The following is a 22,940-nucleotide window of genomic DNA, read 5'->3' as shown; positions in this document are numbered from 1 at the left end:
GATTTACCCCATAATTTTGACTTTGCCATAATTGGTTTTATCTCATAATCGACTTGTAATCTCATATTTAAAATAAAATATTAATTAAATAGTTATTATAAAAATAAAAACAGATAAAAATACTAGTACTAGATACTGCTAATGGTAATTCAAAATGGAAATGATTTTTAAAAAACTGATAAAAAGATATATATATATATATATATAAAGAAAAATACACAGTACATATACATATATAAAGAAAAACTTTATTTTGGATGCGATTAATCATGATTAATCGTTGCCCAGTACTATATCTATATCTATCTATCTATCTATCTGTAGATTACAATTTATATTTAGGTTAATTATATTCATAATTATATGTAATTATCTAAGAATTATTTAAATGTAAATGTAACTTGTATTACATTTGTACTATATGTTATATTTATACTAATGCTAGGTTATTTTATATTTACAAGTATGTATAATTATGTAAGAATAATGTGAATGTAAATAATTGAACTTAAAATAATAATTTAACCTGGATGTAATGCACAATGTTGATAAATTATTAACCAAATATGTAGTAGTCATTGATACTTACAGTATTGTTATGAATACTTATTACTCTTAGAGGCGAAGTCTATTTAAAAAAATTAAATAAATAATTTAAAAAAGTATTTTTATATAATAATATAGGATGTAAAAGACGTTTATAGCAACTAAACATTATATTTATGTTTTATTTGTATTAAAATATTTTACATAAATGTATAATATACTAATGTTAGCCTAAATGTATTTACAATTACGTATAATTATAAGAATAATATAAATGTATATCATTTAATTTAAAATAATTTAATTCACAATAGCGATTAACTTTGATATATTATTACGAATACTTATTAATAATTATTATATGCAAGTTATACATTAAAATATTCATATATAATACTCTAGAAAGTATTAAACATTTATTTTACACAATATTAAAATTATACAGCGTGGTTTGGTAGCAAAAGTGAACCGTGGCCTTTATGCAGTGTTTATGTTTTTTTACGTTTGCGTTTTCACGCGATGACAGAATGTTTATTTTTTGGTGAATGATCACTTTTACACGATTTAAAGCCCTTCACATTCTTAAACCTTGACTTTTGGTCTTTAGAAAAGCTGAATTCGTTTAACAAAGGCACAAATTGGGTGTTACGGAAGCCTATGCCGCCACATAAGAAAAAATTATGGTTTGATAAATCATAATTATGACATTAAAAATCAACATTATGAGATACAAAGTCATAATTATGTATTGTAAATATTAATTTCTGACATAATGACTATTTTGACTTTTATAATTATGACTCATGTCATTATTTTAACTTTATATATCATAATTATGACTTTTTATTAATTGTATTATTATAAATATGACAGTATCATAGTCTTGCCTGTATTATAATTGATTTACTTCAAAATTTTGACTTTTTATGTCCTAATTAGTTTTATCACATAATTATGACATTCTCGTAATTATAAATTAGTATGTAATCTTTGTAACTTGTCATAATTATGACTTTATCTCATTAGTATGACCTAGTTTGATGTAAATTAGACTTTTTATCTCATAATTTTAGTATGTCATTATTTTGACTTTTTATGTCAAAAGAATGACTTTATCTCATAATTATGACTTAGTATGTCATCATTTTGACTTATGTTATTTTTAAACCTCATAACTAGGACTGCCATATTGTAATATTGACTTTATCTCATAATTATAATAATCATAATTATATATATATATATATATATATATAACTACCGTTCAAAAGTTTCGGGTCAGTACATTTTTATTGTTTTTTTTCTTTTTTTTTTTTTTTTTTTTTTTTTTTAAGAAATTAACACTTTTATTCACCAAGGATGTATTAAGTTAATAATTAAAAGTTTATTAAAAGTTAATAATAAATAATTTACATTGTTATAAAATATTTATATTTTGAATAAACACTGTACTTTTTAAACTTGTTATTCATGAAAGAATCCTGAAAAAAAAAAAAAAAATCACAGGTTCCAAAAAATATTTGGCAGCACAACTGTTGATATTATCCAACATTGATCATTGTAATAATAAATCCGCATATTAGAATGATTTCTGAAGGATCATGTGACACTTAAGACTGGAGTAACAGCTGATAAAAATTCAGCTTTTCATCACAGGAATAAATTCTATTTTAAAATATGTTAAAATAAAAAAAAACATTATTTTATATTGTAAAAACATTTTGCAATATTACTGTTTTTTTTGTATATTTTTAATCAAATAAATGCAGCCTTGATGAGCATAAGAGACTACTTTAAAGACTATTACAAGTCTTACGGACCCCAAACTTTTGAACGGTAGTGTATATACTTTGATATATTATTACGAATACTTATTAATAATTATTATATGCAAGTTATACATTAAAATATTCATATATAATACTCTAGAAAGTATTAAACATTTATTTTACACAATATTAAAATTATACAGCGTGGTTTGGTAGCAAAAATGAACCGCGGCCTTTATGCAGTTTATGTTTTTTTACGTTCGCGTTTTCACGGAGCGTTACGGTATTCGGCGCTGTTGTGGTTGAAGTTCCTGAGCGCTCAGCTGACACGAGAGGAGGAATCATCGCACAAGGAATCAAGGGGAAACAGCCATGGCGGCGGAGATCCATTCGAGGCCTCAGAGCTCCAGACCCGTCTTGCTGAACAAAATCGAGGGCCACAGCGACGGCGTGAACGCTGCTGTGCTCATCCCGAAGGAGGATGGAGTCATTACGGTCAGCGAGGACAGGTACACCCGCGCCGGACAGTCACTGGACACATAAACATACCATGACAATTAACGCGCTCTGAACACTCAAATCAACAATTAGCTGATTAATTAATTCAGCTGTTTATTATTTAAGGAACCTACGTGTTTATTCTCTCGCAAAAAGTACAATGGCGATACCGCGCTTCATGGTAATACCACAATACTGTGATATACCATAGTACTTAAGGATTACCATGTTTACATAGGCTGCTGTTTGTTTTTTAGTGTTTTGGACGGAAGCACTTGAACTTGACACACTTACTGTTGCTTAAAAACTATGTTTTGGTTTCAGATTTGAACTATTGAAATGAATTATTATGAATTACCATGGTAATCATAGTTTCCAGTCAAGTAGAAAACCACATGCAGTTATCGTTATTACAGTAAAATTGTGGTTTGTGTTGGGCACAGATGTCAGAATGTGACCACAAATCAAAATCGGACTGATTTGTAAAACTTTCCAGTGTTTGAATGAGATCTGGTGTTAATTCCTTTAGATTTGACACCAACAGTATCTACAGTGACTATGGTGTTTTGTCACAAACTCGGACTGTGATATCAGTTTACAGGCCAGAATGTTATACGTTTATTTATTACTACTAGGGATTATTATAGTTGTGTTGTTTTAGCTTGATATTAACCAAGTTATCATCAAAAATAAACTTAAAATTATTTAGTTACTTATATTTGCTTACACTAATTGGAGGAGCTCACAATAACTCATTCACATTTGTTAAAAACTGGTATTTTTTTGGCCTAAAATGTGGTATCACACTAAATTAGACTTGTTTTACAACTGTATGTTTTTATTTCCGTGGAGCACAGAATGAGATGTTTAGCGGAATGTTCACGTTGCTCTTTTTCCCATACATATTTTTGAATATGATACCAAGGCTGAATTTTTTAGATCAAAAATACAGAAAAAATGTTAAATATTTTTACAATTTAGATTAAACATTTTTTATTTAAATGTACCCTGAAATAAATTTTATTCCAGTGATGTAAAGCTGAATTTTCAGCATCATTACTCCAGTTTTCAGTGTCACATGATCCTTCAGAAATCACTCTAATATGCTGATTTGCTGTTTAAGAAACATTTCTAAATTATCAGTTTTGAAAACAATTGTGCTGCTGGATATTTTACTTGTTTTACATAAACATTGTGTCTTTTTTGAATAATATTTGTAGCGTTTCTCTGTTGTTCATGTGGTTTTTATGTGGAAAGTCTGCTTAGGAATGTAACTTAAATGGTAACTTAAGTGGTTTTGGGCATTCATCAGCTTAAAAAGTTCAGTAAAGCACCTTTCAGCAGGGATGTTGGTTAAGTTCCTCTCAGGATGAAGACATAAGTGTTTTGTTTGTTTCTTCAAGGCTTGAAATCACATCTGATGTCGTCACGCATTTTAACGGACTCGTCTTTATGCTTCAAAAGACATGATTTAAACATCTTTTAAAATGCTAAACGGGAGAAACGAACTCGGGCAGCTTGTGTTTTTTTCAGTCAGCCATTAAGTGCAGCTTAAAGATTAGACAAGTAGATCTAAAATAGATGGTTTTGTCCAGAACAGAGTTTCTTTTCAGAGCATCTTATTTATGCTATCAGATTCAATCTTATAGTTGGAGGGAGTGTCTGTAAATGAACAGGCTTTGCTTCTAGGGACAGCATTTTTTTTGGTATCTAAATGTTGTTTACATTTGAAACATTCTGGTTTTGGCAAGACTGTTGAAAACGGCTCTGAGCAAGGCAAAACCGTGTTATTGGAGATGCGTATGTGGTCGTGTGCTAATTGCCTGCATGTTTGACACATGAGAGCAGATACACAAAATATAAAACTTTGCAAAATATGATACGCTTGAGATTTTTAGGTGGAACTGAAACTGAAGGAACAGAGATTTCAGTTGCTTTTAGAACACGTGTGTTTCTGTGCATGACCGTCACACTGCAGAGGGTTATTTATGTTCTTTTTTTTTTAAATATTGTATTATTATTTTTATTTTTTTCATTCTTTTTTATTCATTTATAATAGGAAAACATTTTCTTGTTTTAATATATTATATTATATTATATTATATATTGTTAATATACATAAAACATCTCTGGGGGCAATAATATATAAAAATATATATATTGTGTTATTATTTTTTATTTATTTAATTTATTTTAAATAATTTATCATATTACCAGTTGTTTTAATATTATATTTATATGTATTATATGTATTTATTATATGTATTCTATTACATAATATTATGTACATTATAAATTGATATCTATTAATTGTTTTGTGCGTATTATATATATATTTTATATATATTGTTAATATACATAAAACATCTCTGGGGACAGTTGTGTGTTTCTGTGCATGACCATCACACTTCAGAGGGTTATTTTTGGTCATTTTGTTTTTTAAAAATATTGTATTATTATTATTTATTTATTTCATTATATATATTTTTTAATTAATTTATTTTTTTTCTTGTTTATATATATATTTTATATTTGTTCTATTATATAATATTACATACATTGTAAATTTATATTTAATTTTTTATGTGTGCATATTATATATATTTAATATATATTTAATATACATAAATAATATAATTAATATACATAAAACATCTTATTTGTGTGTTTCTGTGCATGACCATAATTTTAACATTTTTGTCATATTTATGTTTTAATAAGTTATATAAAATTCAATTTAATAATTATGATATAGTAGTTATAATAAATTCAAATAATTTAAACTATTAATTTTATGATGCATATTTTATAATACAATACATATATATTTGTATTTCTTGTTTTTGTTTCTTTTAGGACGATTCGAGTTTGGCTGAAGCGGGACAGTGGACAGTACTGGCCCAGCATCTACCACACTGTGTCCTGTGAGTATCATTTGACCCTTTTACATCTCAAATATAATGAGAGCAGGTTGAATGATGCTTTGAATGTCATCAGCTGCAGGTAAATGAACCAAAGTAAAAATAATTCATTCTTACTACATAGTGTTCACATGCAGTGGTATCAGTAACTCTGTTACCATAGTGACCATATCACCTCTTCGTATCTCACATATATTCCCCAGTGTCATCAGTAGGTGTGTAAATTTTTAATACACCATTGCTCTTTGTTTGAGCAGCTTGTCATGTCATATTCCAGTTGGAGCTGTGTTTGAGAGAAATACATTGAAAAAATGTTATGTGTGTTGGAGGAAAAATTGTTCGAAAACTGTTATTTATATAATACAGTATTATTTATTAGTTTTTTGAATGTGCTTTTATTTTTATATTTTCAGTTATTTAAATTTTAGTTTAAGATTTCATGTGCTTTTAACATTTTTATTAGTTATTCATTTTTATATTTATATTTTTTTTAATTTAGTTTTAATTAATTATTATTATAATTATTTTTTTGTTTGTTTTAGTGATTTAGTAGAATTTCAACTTTATTATTTTAGATAGTTGTTCAGGCAACATTTCTGATTTTAAAATTAATTTAATTAATAAGTTAGTTTCGTGCTTTTTTTATGTATATTTCTGTTTAGTTTTAGTTAATTAATTACTTAATTATTATTATTATTATTTTTTTTTTTTAGTAATTTTAGAATTTCAGCTTATTTATTTTAGTCAGTTGTCCAGGCAGCATTTCAAATTTTCTCTTAAGTTTTTTTTTAATGTAATATTTGTTATTTTATATATTAGCTTTATTTTTTTTTTAAGTTTTAAAATGTATTTTTAGTTATTTGGTTTTTGTTTCTAGTTTATAAAACAAAAAAAAAATCAACATTTCTAGTTTTCATTTTTAATTTTTAGTTAAGTTTAGGTTTTCATCTAATATTTATTTTATTTTAGTTTTATTTATTAGTTTTTAGTGTTTATTAGTTTTTAGGCAACATTTTCATTATTTTAATTTATTTTAAGTTTTTGTTTTGTGTTTTTGTCATTTTAAGTAGTGTTTTATATATATATATATATATATATATATATATATATATATATATACATTTCTGTTTAGTTTAATTTTTTTAGTTTTAGTAATTGTAGAATTTTAACTTATTTACTTCAGTTAGTTGTGCAGGCAACATTTCTAATTATAAGTTTGTTTTTCCTTCTAATATTTATTTAATATATTAGCTTTAATTAATAAAAAAAAATCATTTTATATTAAAAAAGTTTTCTTTTTTGATTTTTAGTTACATTTAGGTTTTCGTCTAATGTTTATTTTATTTTAGTTTTACTTACTAGTTTTTAGTATTTGAAAGTAAAAAGGCAACATTTTCATTACATTTTTGTCTAATATTTATTTTATTTTAGCTTTTATTCAAATTTCAATTTGTTAATAATTTGTTTTAGTTTTATTTTAACAGTAACAACATTAGGCGGACACAGATGTTATTTTTGGTGCCGTTAATAGAACAGATTGACACACTTCACCTTAAAGCAGCAGAAATGTGTGATGAAGTAGGTCAAGTCTTTCTGTTTTCGTCCAGCTCCATGCTCCAGTGTGTCCTATCACCATGAGAGCAGGCGGATCTTCATAGGCCAGGACAATGGAGCTATTGTGGTGAGTATCACTATATCGCCCCCCCTGAGGTCCAAAGTGTTCAAATCTTACATTTTTTGTCTCTATCTAGTCTCTTCATATGCTCATAGCCAGGTCAGCTGTGCATATGTGTATTAAAGCAATAGTTAAAAAAATGTAACTGACTTGCCCTCACGTTGTTCTCCAACTGTATGTTTTTATTTCTGTGGAGCACAAAATGAGATGTTTAGGAGAATGTTCATGCTGCTCTTTTTCCATGTATGTTTTTAAAATACACATTTGTTAAAAATTTGTTAAAAATACAGTAAAATTGTGAAATATTATTACAATTTAAAATACCTGTTTTCTATTTGAATATATTGTAAAGTGTAATTTATTTTTGTGATCAAATCTGAATTTTCACCATCATTACTCTAGTCTTCAATGTCACATGATCATTCAGAAATCATTCTAATATGCTGATCTGCTTCTCAAGAAACATTTCTGATTATTATATATACGTTAACAGTTGTCCTGCTTAATATTTTTGTGGAAACTGTCATGTATTTTATTTTTGAGGATTCTTTGATGAATAGAAAGTTCAGAATTTGCTTGAAATGGAAGTCTTTTGTCACTTTATAAATATCTTTACTTTCACTTTTGATTAATTTAATGCATCCCTGCTGAATAAAAATATGAATTTATTTTTAAAACATCATACCGACTCTTATATAGGAACTATAGAGGGTGAAAAATTGTACTTTTTTGTTAGGAAAGAGTACTGTGAATGCTATGTCTCATTTTGTGTTTCATAAAGGATGAAAGTCTGAGTTTGTGGCCACGTGAGTGTGAGTAAGTGGATCAACTAAGCCATTGTGTCATTTTTCTGTAATGTTCTTTGTTTGTGTCTTTCAGGAGTTCCTCATCTCAGAAGACTTCAACAAAATGAACCATGTCAAAACATACCCAGGTAAAACCAGAGCCTTCTGCAAAGTGAATCAGGCTTCATTTCCATTAGCGTAATGGCACACTTTAGACGACAGCTTGGATTTCTTTCCAGCAGAGCTGAAGTGTGTTTGTACGACACATGTGCTCTATGTCCCCTGGGCGTGTGTGTGTGTGTACGTGTTTATTTCCTTGAGAGAGAAACACACACACGCTACTCTACTTACTTAGGCCACACCCGATCACTTGAGGAGCATTTGTTCTTTCCCAGCATGCCCTGGGGCTCAGAGTCCCATGTGAGCTTTGACTGGACACACTCACACACAAGATGATTACAAGTGGATGAGTCAGAGCAGCTCTGGAAAGTGTGTCTGGAGAAAACCAGACAATGCCAGGAAAGTGTGTGTGTGTGAGACAGACCGTATTCTGACCTATGAATACTGAAAAACATTGCAGTTTGCTTCATGTGTATGAATTATTAATCTAAATTGCATGTAGCATTGTTTCTTTCCGGATATAATACGGTTATATGGTTAGTTGCCCTATTAGGACACACAGTGACTCATCATCAGATCATCATGACATCATCCCACAAATATCTCAATGCTCAAAACTCTGCCTAGAGGACATGAAGCAAATCACAAAAGTGTGTGTTTGTGTGGTGAATCGTAATGATCCACATAATGTGCAGTACAACAGAGCGTGCTCATGTAATACGGTACCCCACAATGCAATGTGCTTGAATGGATATTCTATTTCAGTGTAGCAAATGAACCAGAGGAAAGAATTAAAAATAAATAAATAAATAAATAAATAAATAAATAGACTTCAATAGGTTCGGATGTTTCACGCAAGTGGATCAAAAAAAAGTGCTGTCAAACAATTAATCACACACAAAATAAAAGTTTTTGTTTACATAAAATGTGTGTGTGTACTGTGTATATTTATTATGTGTATATATAAATACACACACATGTATGGATATATTTAAGAAGAATGTTATGTTTATATATTAAATATATATTTATATATAATATTAGTTATATGATTAAAAATATATACTGTATGTGTGTGTGTATGTATATATACATAATAAATGTACACAGTACAAATATATTATGTAAACAAAAACTTGTGATCAATTGTGATTAATTGTTTGACAGTACTAATTAAAATGAATGAAAATTAATTAAAATGCTTAATAACAATGTATTTTTTAATGAAGCGTGCATGCAAATACTATTTTGTTACTTTTTATTAATATTTCAAAATAGATTTTATTTTTAGATTTTAAAGTTTGTTTTCAGTTTTTGCTACATTTTGGCATTTTTTTATTTTGTTTTGTGCTGTTTTTTTAATAACACTTTGGAATAAGTTTACATTAAAGCTATGTTAGTTAACGCAAACATAAACTAAATACTTAATACTTATAAAGTATTCATTTTAGTTTCTATTAATTTTAACATTTACTACTTAAAATCAAAAGCTGTTTCTGATAATATTATATGAAATAAAAAAACAATGAACAGTTGTATTTTTTTTTATTAACAAATACAAATGAGGATTAATAAATACTGTAACTGATGTTTTGTTAGTTAATGTTAGTTAATTCTCTGACTGATGTTAATTAATGGGACCTGATTGTAAATTGTTACTATTTTTGTATATTTCAGTTTTAGTTTAATTTACATTTTGTGTAATTTGAATTTAATTTTATGTAATTTTAGTTTGTAATGTAATGTAATGTAACTAATGTAATTATTTTTTTTTAATAGATAATATTTTATTTGATATCAGCTCCATATTAATTATCAAAAATTATATTTTATGTAATTTAATTTTAGGTAATTTTAGTTTGTAACATAATGAAATAATGTAATTAATTTGTTTCAGTTAGTTGCCAAGCCTTTTTTGAAATAATTATATGTAATTTGATATCAGCTTCATATCAATTATCAAAACTGTTTTAATAGTTTTAGTTCATGATAATAATCCCCGATACAAAGAAGGTCATGTGGCAACAATGTAGCACGCTACTTTTTATCATACATATTGCATAAAGATTCACATACTTTTTAAAAGAAAACCAAGTATGCAGTGTATGCTTTTTTTTATACTTATGAACCTTGATCTTCATTATCTGTGTGTGTGCAGCTCATCAGAACCGTGTGTCGGAGCTCATCTTCTCTCTGGAGAGTCAGTGGGTGATCAGTACGGGTCATGATAAAAGCATCAGCTGGATGAGCACTCAGAGCGGCTCTATGCTGGGACGCCACAGCTTCGGCTCATGGGCTTCCTGTTTACAGTATCCTTCACTTCAGTGTCTCTCAGAAACTTTAAATGCATTTTTTACATTTTATGTATGCTTATATTGCTTTCTGTGCATCTCAGTGGTGTGTGCAGCATGTATTTGATCAAAAATACAGTGAAAACAGTAATATTGTAAAATAATATTATTATTTAAAATAACTGTTTCTGTCTAAAAATACTGTAAAATGTAACTTCCTGTGATCAAATCTGAATTGTACTCCAGTCTTCAGTGTTACATGATCCTTCAGAAATCATTCTAATATGCTGATTTGCTGCTCAAGGAACATGTTTGTAATATTATAAATGTCTTTAATTTTTGATTAGTTTAACATATCTTTTTGCGGAAGAGAAGTATTATTTCTTTCAAACCTTTGAAAGGTAGTGTAACTCTGGAAAATAAATTTTAAAATGTACAGTTCTGCTCATAAATGTCTAGTTAACAAATCCCAGAATGCCTTTCAAAGATTTGATACCAGTAGCCCTGCAAAATTGGATTAAATGCATTTGTTGTAAACTTTAATGGACTGGCAGATGATTTAGTGTTTTAAACTGTCTTAAGGTTTTTGTTATTAGGATTATTTCCTATTTTCTGTGTTGTTTTCTTGACTGCACATGTAGATATGACAACGATACCCAGCATGCCTTTGTGGGAGATTATTCAGGGCAGATCACTCTACTGAAACTGGATGAACAGACGTGTTCTGTCATTACCACGCTAAAGGGACATGAAGGTAACACAGCTACAAATACACACATTTACCATGCTATTCTGAGCTATGCTGATCATATTGCACTTCCATGCCAGTGAAATATATTAAAATTGCTGTTGTGACACCATCACTGTACGCTCCAGTGAATCCAGTGGTGTCCAGTGGTGTCACGATAGCCATTCTGATATCATGTTTTACTGGATATCATAGGTATGATATAAACATGATATCAGAATGGTTGTCATGACACCATCACTGCACACTCCAGTGATTCAGTGGTGCACAAGAGCTATTCTGACATCACATTTCACGTCATCACTGCATTTCAATGGATCACTGCATTTAACTGGATACCTCTGGATTCACTGGAGTGTACAGTGATGGTGTCACAATAGCCGTTCTATTTCCCTGGATATCATAGGTAAGATATACACATTATCTAAGAATGTCTATTTCGACACAATCACTGCACAGTCCAGTGAAATGCAGTGACCAAGTGAAATGTATTATCAGAATAGCTGCTGTGACATCCTCATTGCATTTCACTGGATATCACTGGTGATGTAGTGAATTATGATTAGCATAGCTCTTCTGACACCATCACTGCATTTCACTGGATTCACTGGAGTGTGTAGTGGTGGTATCCCAATGGCCTTTCCAATATTACATTTTACATAGGTAAAATATATACATTGACAAATGGCTTTTGTGACACTATAACTGCACATTCCAGTGATTCCAGTGAAATCCAGTGAATTGCAGTGATGAAGTGCAGTATAACCAGCTCTTGTGACACCATCACTGCACACTTAAATGCAGTGATGGTGTCACAAGAGCTATACTGATCATATTTTACTACATCACTGCATTTCACTGGATAACACTGGAGTGTACAGTGGTGGTGTCATGACAGCAATACTGATATCATATATTTCACTGGAGGTCATAGATAGGATATAAACATGACATCGGAATGGCTTTTGTGACACCCTCACTGCACACTGCAGTGAATCCAATGGGATGCAGTGATGCAGTGAACCGTGAATTAGAATGGCTTTTGTGACACTATCACTGCACACTCCAGTGAATCCAGTGGTATCCAGTGAATGTCACAACAGCTAATCTGATAACACATTTCACTTCCTTGTGCATTTCACTGGATACCACTGGCATCACTGGAGTGTACAGTGGTGGTGTTATGACAGCAATACTGATATCATATATTTCACTGGATGTCATAGGTAGGATATAAACATGACATCAGAATGGCTATTGTGACACCACTGCACACTGCAGTGAATCCAGTGGTATCCAGTGAAATGCAGTGAGGATGTCACAGCAGCTATTCTGATAACACATTTCACTTCCTCACTGCATTCACTGGATACCACTGGCATCACTGGTGTGTGCAGTGGTGGTGTCAAAGCAGCCATTTCAAAATTACATTTCACTGGATATCATAGATAAGATATAAACATGTTAAATAAACAAAAGTTTTTAAATTTGAAGATTAGGGTAAATTTAACTTTTGTCATCTGGGAAACATGTAAGTATCTGCAGCCTCTGAAGGGCAGTACTAAATGAAAAACTATGATATTTAGGCAAAATAAGAAAAATGTACACATCTCCATTCTGTTCAAAAGTTTTCACCCCCTCTTAATGCATGTTTTTTTTTTTTTTCCCCCTTCTGAAGAACCTTCTGTAATAGTTGCATATGAGTCCCTCAGTTGTCCTCATTGTGAAAATATGGATCTCTTTTTCTCTCTGTGTGTAGGTAGTGTTGGTGCGTTATATTGGGATCCGGTTCAGAGGTGGCTGTTTTCCGGAGCGTCTGATCACAGTGTGATCATGTGGGACATTGGTGGCAGACAGGGACGCACTTTACTACTGCAGGGACACCAGTGAGAAAATACACACGCGCACACACACACAAACACATGCTCGCAAGTAATGACCTGGTGAAGCACTGCCACATGCGCTGCAAGGCTTTAAATGGCATAGAAACCAAGAATGAGAACTATTTGTCTATTTTCAGTGATGTCAGATTTTCGTGATGTTCGTTTCATTATTGGTCGTTGAGATTATTAATGTAATAGATAGAACACACTCAGACTTCTTTCAAAACTTCTTACATAAAATCTTATGACCCCAAACTTTTGCCTATATATAGGAAGTCAGTTGTCTGGGATAGTCAGTCAGAAACTCTTTGTTTCTCTCTCTCTGTCTGACTCAGTGAGAAGGTCCAGGCTTTGCGGTATCTGCCGCTGACCCATCAGCTGGTGTCCTGCTCTGCTGATGGAGGAATAACAGTGTGGAACATGGAGACAACACGAGAAGAGGTGCTTAATGATTATAAATTTTCTATAAATACTGATATAGTACAAGCTCAGATACACTCACTGGTCAAAAGGGAAGTTTTCACACACACCCCAATATTAGAACGTATGATTGAACGAGTCAATGGACAAATTGTCTCATCATGAAGCAGTGACGAAGTTTCTTGCCGTCGCCATGGCAACCTCTGCGTCAGTCATCAAAGTCACATCCATCTCTATGGTGACCAGAAAGCGACTCATACTCAAAATGTCATGGAGACTTACGTTATCTCTCTCTTTGTAACTCTTTCAGGCTCCTCAGTGGCAGGACAGCGATTCCTGTCAGAAATGTGGACAGCCGTTTTTTTGGAATATAAAGCAGATGTGGGACACTAAGACCTTGGGGCTTAGACAGGTACTGAGCACAACAGGAGGGTTAAAAATATAAACATCCGATTCTGTTTCTCCCCCTCTGACATCATATTGCTCTTTTGGTCTTATTAGGTTGGCTTGAGAAATCTGCTTTTTTTATTTAATGATTTAGTGTGCCTTATCTTTTCTAACTGATCAGACTTACAGTTTTCCTAAAAATGGCAAATAAAACTTGGAAAAATCCCATAGACTTACACTGACGAAATGTTAAATGAGCCAAGGTTATTCAAACTCCAACTTTCAAAATTTAAACTCCCAGAACCCTGGTGAAAAATCCAGCATATGCTGGTTAGGTAGGTTTTGATGCTGGTTTATGCTGGTCCTTGACCAGCAACATGACCAGCAAAAACCAGCAAAGGACCATCTTAAACCAGCATCAAAATATACCTACCAGCATATGCTGGATTTTTCACCAGGGAATCCCTTGAGACAGTCAAACTTCCCTTATACGTTCTATTTCTATCTAGAATCATGCTAGTAACTTGTTAATCATGCTAACAGCATGCTAGTAACACGTTAGTCATGCTAGAATCATGCTAGTAACTTGCTAATCATGCTGAAAACATGCTAGCAACATGCTAGTAACATCCTAATCATGTTAGAAAAATCAGAGTAACTTGTTAATCATGGTAACAACATGCTAGAAACACATTCATGATAGAATCATGTTAGTAACTTGCTAATATTGCTAAAAACATGCCAGTAACTCGCTAATCATGCTGTAAACATGCTAGTAGTCTCGCGTAGCCAGACCTTCAGACTGACGGCTGAAGGTCTGGAATTCATAGCAGCTTTCTTTGGCCAAGGCCCGCCCATAAGGCCGTTTGACCGACATGTCAAAAAACCAATCACAGTTCGTTTCGTTCAGCGTTACGTTTCGGGGCGTGGAAATGTCCCCACAACAACAGACCGGCGTGCAACAAGTCAGTCAGCATAGAAAATCAAAGAAGGAGAAGAAAACAAGCAGTAAGTCATTGATCTGTTCGTGCACGTATAACACAGTCTATGCCATGAAGCTCGCATACTTTTGAGAATCCTACGTTTCGCTGATCTTGATAAATGCTCATTGTCACTCATGTAAACACGACAGTTTTTCTTCTGCAATCACACGTCTGCGCTTTGTTTCCCGGCGGACCGAAAATAAACGCGACACTCGCGTCCCCCTGGAAATCCGATAAAATTCAACCAATCAGATGACGACTTCGACATTCCTGAAGTGTTTCCAGTTAAGTGTACCATATGCATCAGACGTTTAGCCAACGTTCCATGGGCGTGACGTCTGAGGCTGAGACTAACATGCTAGCAACATGCTAATTATGCTAACAACATGCTAGTAACACAATCATGTTAAAAGCATGCTAATAACTTGTTAATGTTAACCACATGACAGTAATTTGCCAGTCATGCTAGTAACTTCCTAATCATGCTAACAACATGTTAGTAACATGTTAATCATGCTAGAAACATGCTAGCGACTTGCTAATCATGCTAACAACATGCTAGTAACACATAATCATGCTGGAATCATGCTAGTAACGTCCTAACCATGCTAACAACATGTTAGTAACATGCTAATCATGTTAGAAACATGCTAGTAAAATGCTAAACATGCTAGTAACTTAATCTTGCTAACAACATGCTAGTAACACATAATCATGCTAGAATCATGTTAGTAACACAGAATCATGCTAGAATAATGCTAGTAACTAGCTAAACATATTAACAACATGCGCGGAACATGCTAGTATCTTGTTAATCATGCCAACAACACGTTAGTAACATGCTTATCATGCTAGCAACATACTAGTAACTTGCTAATCATACTAACAACATGCTAGTAACACATAATCATGCTAGAATCATGCTAGTAACGTCCTAACCATGCTAACAACATGTTAGTAACATGCTAATCATGTTAGAAACATGCTAGTAAAATGCTAAACATGCTAGTAACTTAATCTTGCTAACAACATGCTAGTAACACATAATCATGCTAGAATCATGTTAGTAACAGAATCATGCTAGAATAATGCTAGTAACTAGCTAAACATATTAACAACATGCGCGGAACATGCTAGTATCTTGTTAATCATGCCAACAACACGTTAGTAACATGCTTATCATGCTAGCAACATACTAGTAACTTGCTAATCATACTAACAACATGCTAACAACATGCTAATCATGCTAGCAACATGCTAACTACATGTTAATATCTAGCAACATATAGCAAGATGCTAACTACATGTTAATCATGTTAACATGTTATAAACATGCTAACTACGTTAATTATGATAGCAACATGTTAATCATTTAATCTATCGACCTACATTTTCAAACTTTTATAAAGGTTTTATAACTGCTTTAAACTTTTTAAGCTAGGCTTTCTCAAGTCAACCTAAAGTTTGTCTTGACAAACTTTTTTTTTTAAATCTAGTTTAAGTCTGTTATGTGTCTTTTAAGTTCTAAAGGTATAGTTCCCTCAAAAATGAAGATTGGCTAGAAATTGTTCATCCTCAGGCCATTCAAGATGTAGATGAGTTTGTTTCTTCCTCAGATTTGGAGACATTTAGAATTTCATCACTTGCTCACAAATGGATCCTCTGCAGTGAATGGGTGCCGTCAGTATGAGAGCCCAAACAGGTGATTAAAAACATCACAATAATCCACAAGTAATCCACACCACTCCAGTGCATCAGTTAACATCTTGAGAAGCCAAAAGCTGCGTGTTTGTAAGAAACAAACGCATTATTAAGACATTTTAATATTAAACCTTAACTTAGAGTTAAGAAGGTTAGAGATATTGTATTGTAGTCTTTATAATGAATGTATTTCTTACAAACAAGATGTTAACTGATGGACTGGAGTGGTGTGGATTATTTTGATGTTTTTATCAGCTGTTTGGACTCTCATTCTGACGGCACCCATTCACTCCATTGGTAAGTAAGTAATATAACGCTACATTTCTCCAAATCTGATAAAGAAACCAACTCATCTACATCTTGGATGGTCTGCGGTTGAGCACATTCCCAGCAAAGTTTCAATTTTGGGGTGAACTATCATCTCAGTGCTTCATGATGTAACGCCCGTGTCATTTCCTGTCCCCAGCATCACTGCAGGAAGTGTGGTAAGGCGATTTGTGGGAAGTGTAGTTCTAAACGCTCCACGTACCCCATCATGGGCTTTGAGTTCCAGGTGCGCATGTGTGACGACTGCTACGACACAATCAAAGAGGAAGAGTGAGTAATTTTGTCGGTTTTGTTTTTCTGTTTGATTCTGATAATACGTCAGATGAATTTTCTTATTCTTGTGTATTTGCGTGTCGCAGTCGGACTCCTCTGGCAACGTTTCATGAAGGGAAACACAACATCGCTTACATGGACATGGACCCGAGCCGAGGGCTGATGGTCACGTGTGGGAGTGATCGAGTTGTTAAGGTCACACACTCATCTCTTTCGTTCTAGTGTTTTAGTGATTATATTTGGAGTAGCATACTATTGTACAACTTGTGTTATTTCTGTAGTATACAGTATCTATACTTACAGAGTTTGTGCAAATTTATATGCATAGACTGTCCAAATGATCTGTATATAAACTAGTATATGACCAGTATATAAACAGATCATTCAACGTTTAATTTTCCACTGTGACAAATGACACAAAAATAATATCAACCATATATATATATATATATATATATATATATATGTATGTGTGTGTGTGTGTGTGTATGTATATATATATACATACACACACACACACACACATACATATATATATATATATATATATATATATGTGTTAACCATAAATTATTGAACCATTTTAATAATACAATTATTACTTTAATAATAATTATTTGATGATTTTATTTTGTTATTTAATATTGTATTATTTTAGTATTTAAAATTTAATTTAGTTTTTAACATTTCATTTTTACTGTGACAAATGACACAGAAATAATATCAGCCATGATTTGTAGCATCTTATTCCTGACCTTTTGATTGAACACCCGTTTTAGTCAATTTGACAAAAAAAAAAAAAATATATATATATATATATATATTAATAATAATAATAACATGTAGAATATTCTACAGAATATTTCAAACAATTAAAATAATTAAAATGACAAAAGCACATAACAAAATTACTAAAAGTTTAACTAAAATTGAAGCTGGAAATATAAATTAAAAAGCTAATTTAAAATTAGTTATTAATAAACACAATAGTATATAAATAATACCAAAATAGCACTGCTAGTAAGTCATTATAGTCAAATAAAATATTACTGTTATACAAAATGCTTAAAAAAAAAAAAAAAACAAAAACAAAAATGAGAAATGTTGACTTGGCAACTAGCTGAAATAACTGTTTAAAAAGTACTATAATTACTAAAACTAAGATTTAAAACTTCATTAATGCTATACAGAAATGAAAAACAGCTGATGTAAATATGAACTAAAATTAAAACTTACAATGAATAAAATTTAAAGCTAATTTAAAAAATTAGCAAGTACTAAAATTAGTAAATATATACTATGCAATATATAATAGGTGATTTATATGACCTTATTCATGAAACATGCAGAACAAATTTCTTCTGCAGATTTGTTCTGATTGGTCTAGAAGTCTTCTCCCTGCTGATGTTCTGATTGGTCTGTGCGCAGATCTGGGACATGACGCAGGTGGTGGGCAGCAGTGTAGCGGCTGGATTCTCTCCTCGCTGATTGGCTGTTTCTGAAGGCACCGCCCACACTCCGCTAACAGATATCATGAAAACGCTCACCTACCTGTCTAACTCTCTCGTCCTTCAGCTGTGGAGTCTGCGCAAAACGGACACTTCAACACGGTCTATGTGAATATGTGTGTCGTTGGGATGCTCCTTGATTTTATGAACCAGGCGTTCATGTCTCTTATGAGGTGTGATGACCTGGATCTGAGTGAACATGAACTCAAGGTACTTCTGAAAGCACAATATTTGCGCTCTTTCTGTGTGTGTGCGCGTGGCTTTGTCACAGGCTGAAGGTTTCTGGTATTTTGTACTTATCGTTTTCCCTCTATCCAGAAGTACCACTCAAACACAGGAAGTATTTCTTCATCACATCCTGTTTCTTCTTCATCCATCTTTCTTGGTTATCTTTTCTCCCGTTTTTAAATTTGAATGTTACTACTGGTCATAGTAACCAGCACTCCAGTGTTACCATGGAGATTAGTGTTCCATAGTAACCATGGAACATTCCAATACTAACTTGTCACTGCAAACCTGATATTAAAGTAAAGGTAGAGTTTAAACTGAGAGACAGATGGGTTCAAGTCAGGTAGGTGAGGATTATTAAATGTAGCATAAAATCCATGGAGCATTTTATGATTAAACACATTAAGTTAGTACAGTAGTGTTCAACTGTAAAACACTATTTATAGCACTAATCATCCTTCTCTGTAATTTAGGGATAAATTAAAAAATGGTTGCTTGTTTCTGTCGTGGGATAAAAAAAGAAATTAAAAAGTAATCACAACTTTTTATCTTACAATTTTGCTTTTTTCTTGCAGTTGTGAGTTTATATCTCACAATTCTGACCTTTTTCTTCTCAGATTTTTACGTTTACGTTTCAGAATTCTCTTCTTTTTTTTTTTTTTTATCTCCCCCAAAATTAAAAAATTGCACAAATCTGGCTTTTTTTCTTGCAATTGCGAGTTTATATCTTACAATTTTGACTTTTTTTTTTGCCTCAGATTTGAGTTTACATCTCGGAATTCAGTTTTTTTCTGCCCCAAATAATGAAATGATTAATTATTATAACGTTTTATCTCACAATTCTGCCTTTTTTCTTACAATCTCAAGTTTATATCTCAGAAATCTAAGGGGAAAAAAAGTCAGAATTTTGCGATTGCAAGTAAAAAGGAGGAATTGTAAGATAATATATTTTTTTATCATTATTATTATTTTGGGGCAAAAAAAAAAAAAAAAAATGAAATCCAAGATGTAAACTTAGAAATCTGAGGAAAAAAAGTCAGAATATTATGTTATGTTTAGGAATTCAGGTTTTTTTTCTGCTCCTCAAAAATCATTATTATATATATATATATATATTTATATATCACAATTCTGACTTTGTTTCCCTCAGATTTTTAGGTTTCATCTTGGAATTCAGTTTTTCAGTTTTTTTCTTCCCCAAAATAAAAAAAAAATCATTATTATACCATTTTATCTCACAATTCTGCCTTGTCTCACAATTCTGCTATGTCTTACAATTCTGACTTTTTTTCCCTCAGATTTCTGAGTTCACATTTACCAATTTAGCTTTTTTTTTATACCCCAAAATAAAAAAAAATAATTATAACTTTTTTTTTCTCTGAATTTCGCCTTTTTTCTTGCAATTGCGAGTTTGTTACAATTCTGACTTTTTTTCCCCCTCAGATTCAGTTTTTTTTCTGACCCAATTAAAAAAAACATTATATCTCACAATTCAGATTTTTTCCCCACAATTGTAAGTTATAAACTTTTATAACTTTTATGACTTTTATCCCAGAATTGTTTACATCTCACAATTCTGTTTTTTTTTCCCCCGCCATGGAATAAAAATGGCAATTACGACTTTTTATCTCACAATTCTGACTTTTCCCTCAGAATTGCAAGAAAAAAGTCAGAATTGTGAGATATAAATTCTGAATTGTGAGGGGAAAAGTCCAAATTGAGAAATATAAACACAGAATTGAGATAAAACATCGCTATTACCTTTTTTTTTTATCCCGCAGTTGAAACAAACTTTAATATTAAAGTGATGTTTATTCCCCAAATTGTCAGCATTTACAACATTTACTCATGTCTTTCCCAAGCTATATCAATTTCTTTCCTCTGTGGAACAGAAAATGAGATGTTTAGCAGGCTTTGCACTATATTACAACTCTTCTAAATCCATATAATAGCTTCAAAAACCAAAAATGAATAATAAAAGTAGTCTATTAGACCTATGCGTGATATTAATAATGCTATATTCCAACACAATTAAGTTGTTTCGTATAATATAACTCGCCAGTTTGCAGTTGTTTACGCGACAAACGTTGATGTTATTCACTGAGGTCAAACCTTAGTCAAGCTAGTGCCATATTTAATTTGAATTTTTAACAGGAATGAAACAACATACCAACTGTTCAGCTGAAGAAAGGTTTTTGAAGAAAGGAAAAAAAAAACTTTCTGAAGAGAAAACTCTATAAAGTTGTGAAAATTACGATTTAGTGGGTAAGTCTATCCATCACAGCCTTGTGGCGCCAATATGGCGGTATATGCAAATGAGATTCGAGAGATGCGTTGGATGGCGTGAGTTTTAGCATTTCGGTTTGTTCCTGACACAAAGCTATGGTATGGCTTAACAAGACTTATATAGTAACTTTATATGTTCAACAGGTTGGCACGACGTGAGTAAATGATGACAGAATTGTCGTTTTGGGTGCACTGCTTCTTTAAATGGTTATATTTCTTTCAAAAAGGCTGATTCAAGCTGTGGCGCGTAAAGCTGAAGCTAGAAGTTTTAAACTGACGCACAGCTCACAACTAACGTCACATTGGCCAATGAGAAGAGAGAATTCTAACCTGTTTACAAACGTTATAACTGACCAGCGCTGTTTATGTTTTACTTCAGTACTTTGTTTTCTCTCGGCCGTTCTCCCTCGTTCATTGTCTCTCTGTTCCTTGCACTGAATTGCACAGTCTGTGTGTGTTCATGATCTGACGGTACAAACGGCGTCTATGCGAGTGTTTGCATTAAGTGGCTGATTTGTGCCTGTGTAAAGCGCTTGCTAGTTTTGATATGCGTCTCATTCCGCGCTTTGTAAATAATGTCATTCCCCATTCATAATTTCTTTTTAGCTGATTTGCCTCATTTAATGTAAAAATCAAACAGGATGTGAATGTAAAAGCTGTTGAATGCGGTGATGTCACGGAAAGCAGGTTTTGTATGACATCGTTGTGTCACTGAATTGGAAAGATGCTGACGACGATTGTAATTTCTCATCAGGGAACTGAGGGAGTTTTTTTCTTTCCCTTGTAAATTCATTTTCCTCCATTTACCATAAAGAGTTGCTGCAAGTCAAGGTTAAATCCCGCGAAAAGTGTCAAGAATATGTCGTCTGTTCATCCCGGAAAGATTCAGTGTCATTTTTGCTTGGAGTTATTCCTCTTATGTGTCTTTAACATCTATTTTACTGAATCTGGCACTTCAGGGAGTCACACCGGTTCATTTTTAACCACCATTTCTTTATCTTCAGACGTTGAAAACATTGTAAAGTTCAACACGCTTCTGATGATCAAACTCTAAAACTGTACATAACTCTAAATGACTTTGAGATCTGTTTTTCTATGTGCTCTTTTGTAAAACTTACTTTACTTCAGTAGTTCAGTAATGAAGTATTATTCTCTCTATATATACAAAGTTGAGCTCAAACATCTGTATTTTTCATACAAGAATCTTCTGCCGCTAATATGAAAACTGACGTAAGTCTTAATGCTGACTGGTAGTTTCAGCCCAGAGGTTGAACGAAATATTACAATAAAGATCTAAGCAGTATCTCATGGAAGAGAGATAGTTCTTCTGGTCATTTAAATTGCATGTTTAAGTTGTTTCTGGTTTATCTTTCAGTGCTTATGGTGAATTCTAAAGGAGATGGTGATGGGAAAATTGTAAGATGGAAGGAAAAAGTTATTTTGGAAATCTTTTGCATGAGCAAAACTGGTAAATATTATGAAATGAAAGGATACAAATATATTTTAATGCTTTTTTGAGTAAATACAAAGTTTCTTGGAGGAACATAAGTTTTGCAAACCAATGCAAAAGCATGCAATAGCATTTTATGCT

General features: G+C 31.9%; 1 protein-coding gene across 1 annotated transcript; it reads left to right on the top strand.

Moving 5' to 3' along the window:
• Positions 1–2,633: 2,633 nt before the first annotated feature.
• Positions 2,634–22,662, top strand: wdfy1 (WD repeat and FYVE domain containing 1). The gene is made up of 12 exons (XM_051130113.1): positions 2,634–2,824; positions 5,670–5,737; positions 7,342–7,415; positions 8,289–8,343; positions 10,473–10,623; positions 11,247–11,359; positions 13,113–13,239; positions 13,572–13,677; positions 13,967–14,068; positions 17,194–17,324; positions 17,414–17,522; positions 18,756–22,662. The coding sequence occupies exons 1-12, from the start codon at positions 2,688–2,690 to the stop codon at positions 18,813–18,815; spliced, it is 1,233 nt and encodes a 410-aa protein (XP_050986070.1). The 5' UTR covers positions 2,634–2,687; the 3' UTR covers positions 18,816–22,662.
• Positions 22,663–22,940: the final 278 nt, after the last annotated feature.

Source organism: Labeo rohita, chromosome 15 (assembly GCF_022985175.1).
Source record: "Labeo rohita strain BAU-BD-2019 chromosome 15, IGBB_LRoh.1.0, whole genome shotgun sequence".
NCBI lineage: Eukaryota > Metazoa > Chordata > Actinopteri > Cypriniformes > Cyprinidae > Labeo > Labeo rohita.
Note: the sequence above shows the minus strand (reverse complement) of the source record. Positions and strands in the feature narration are given on the sequence as shown.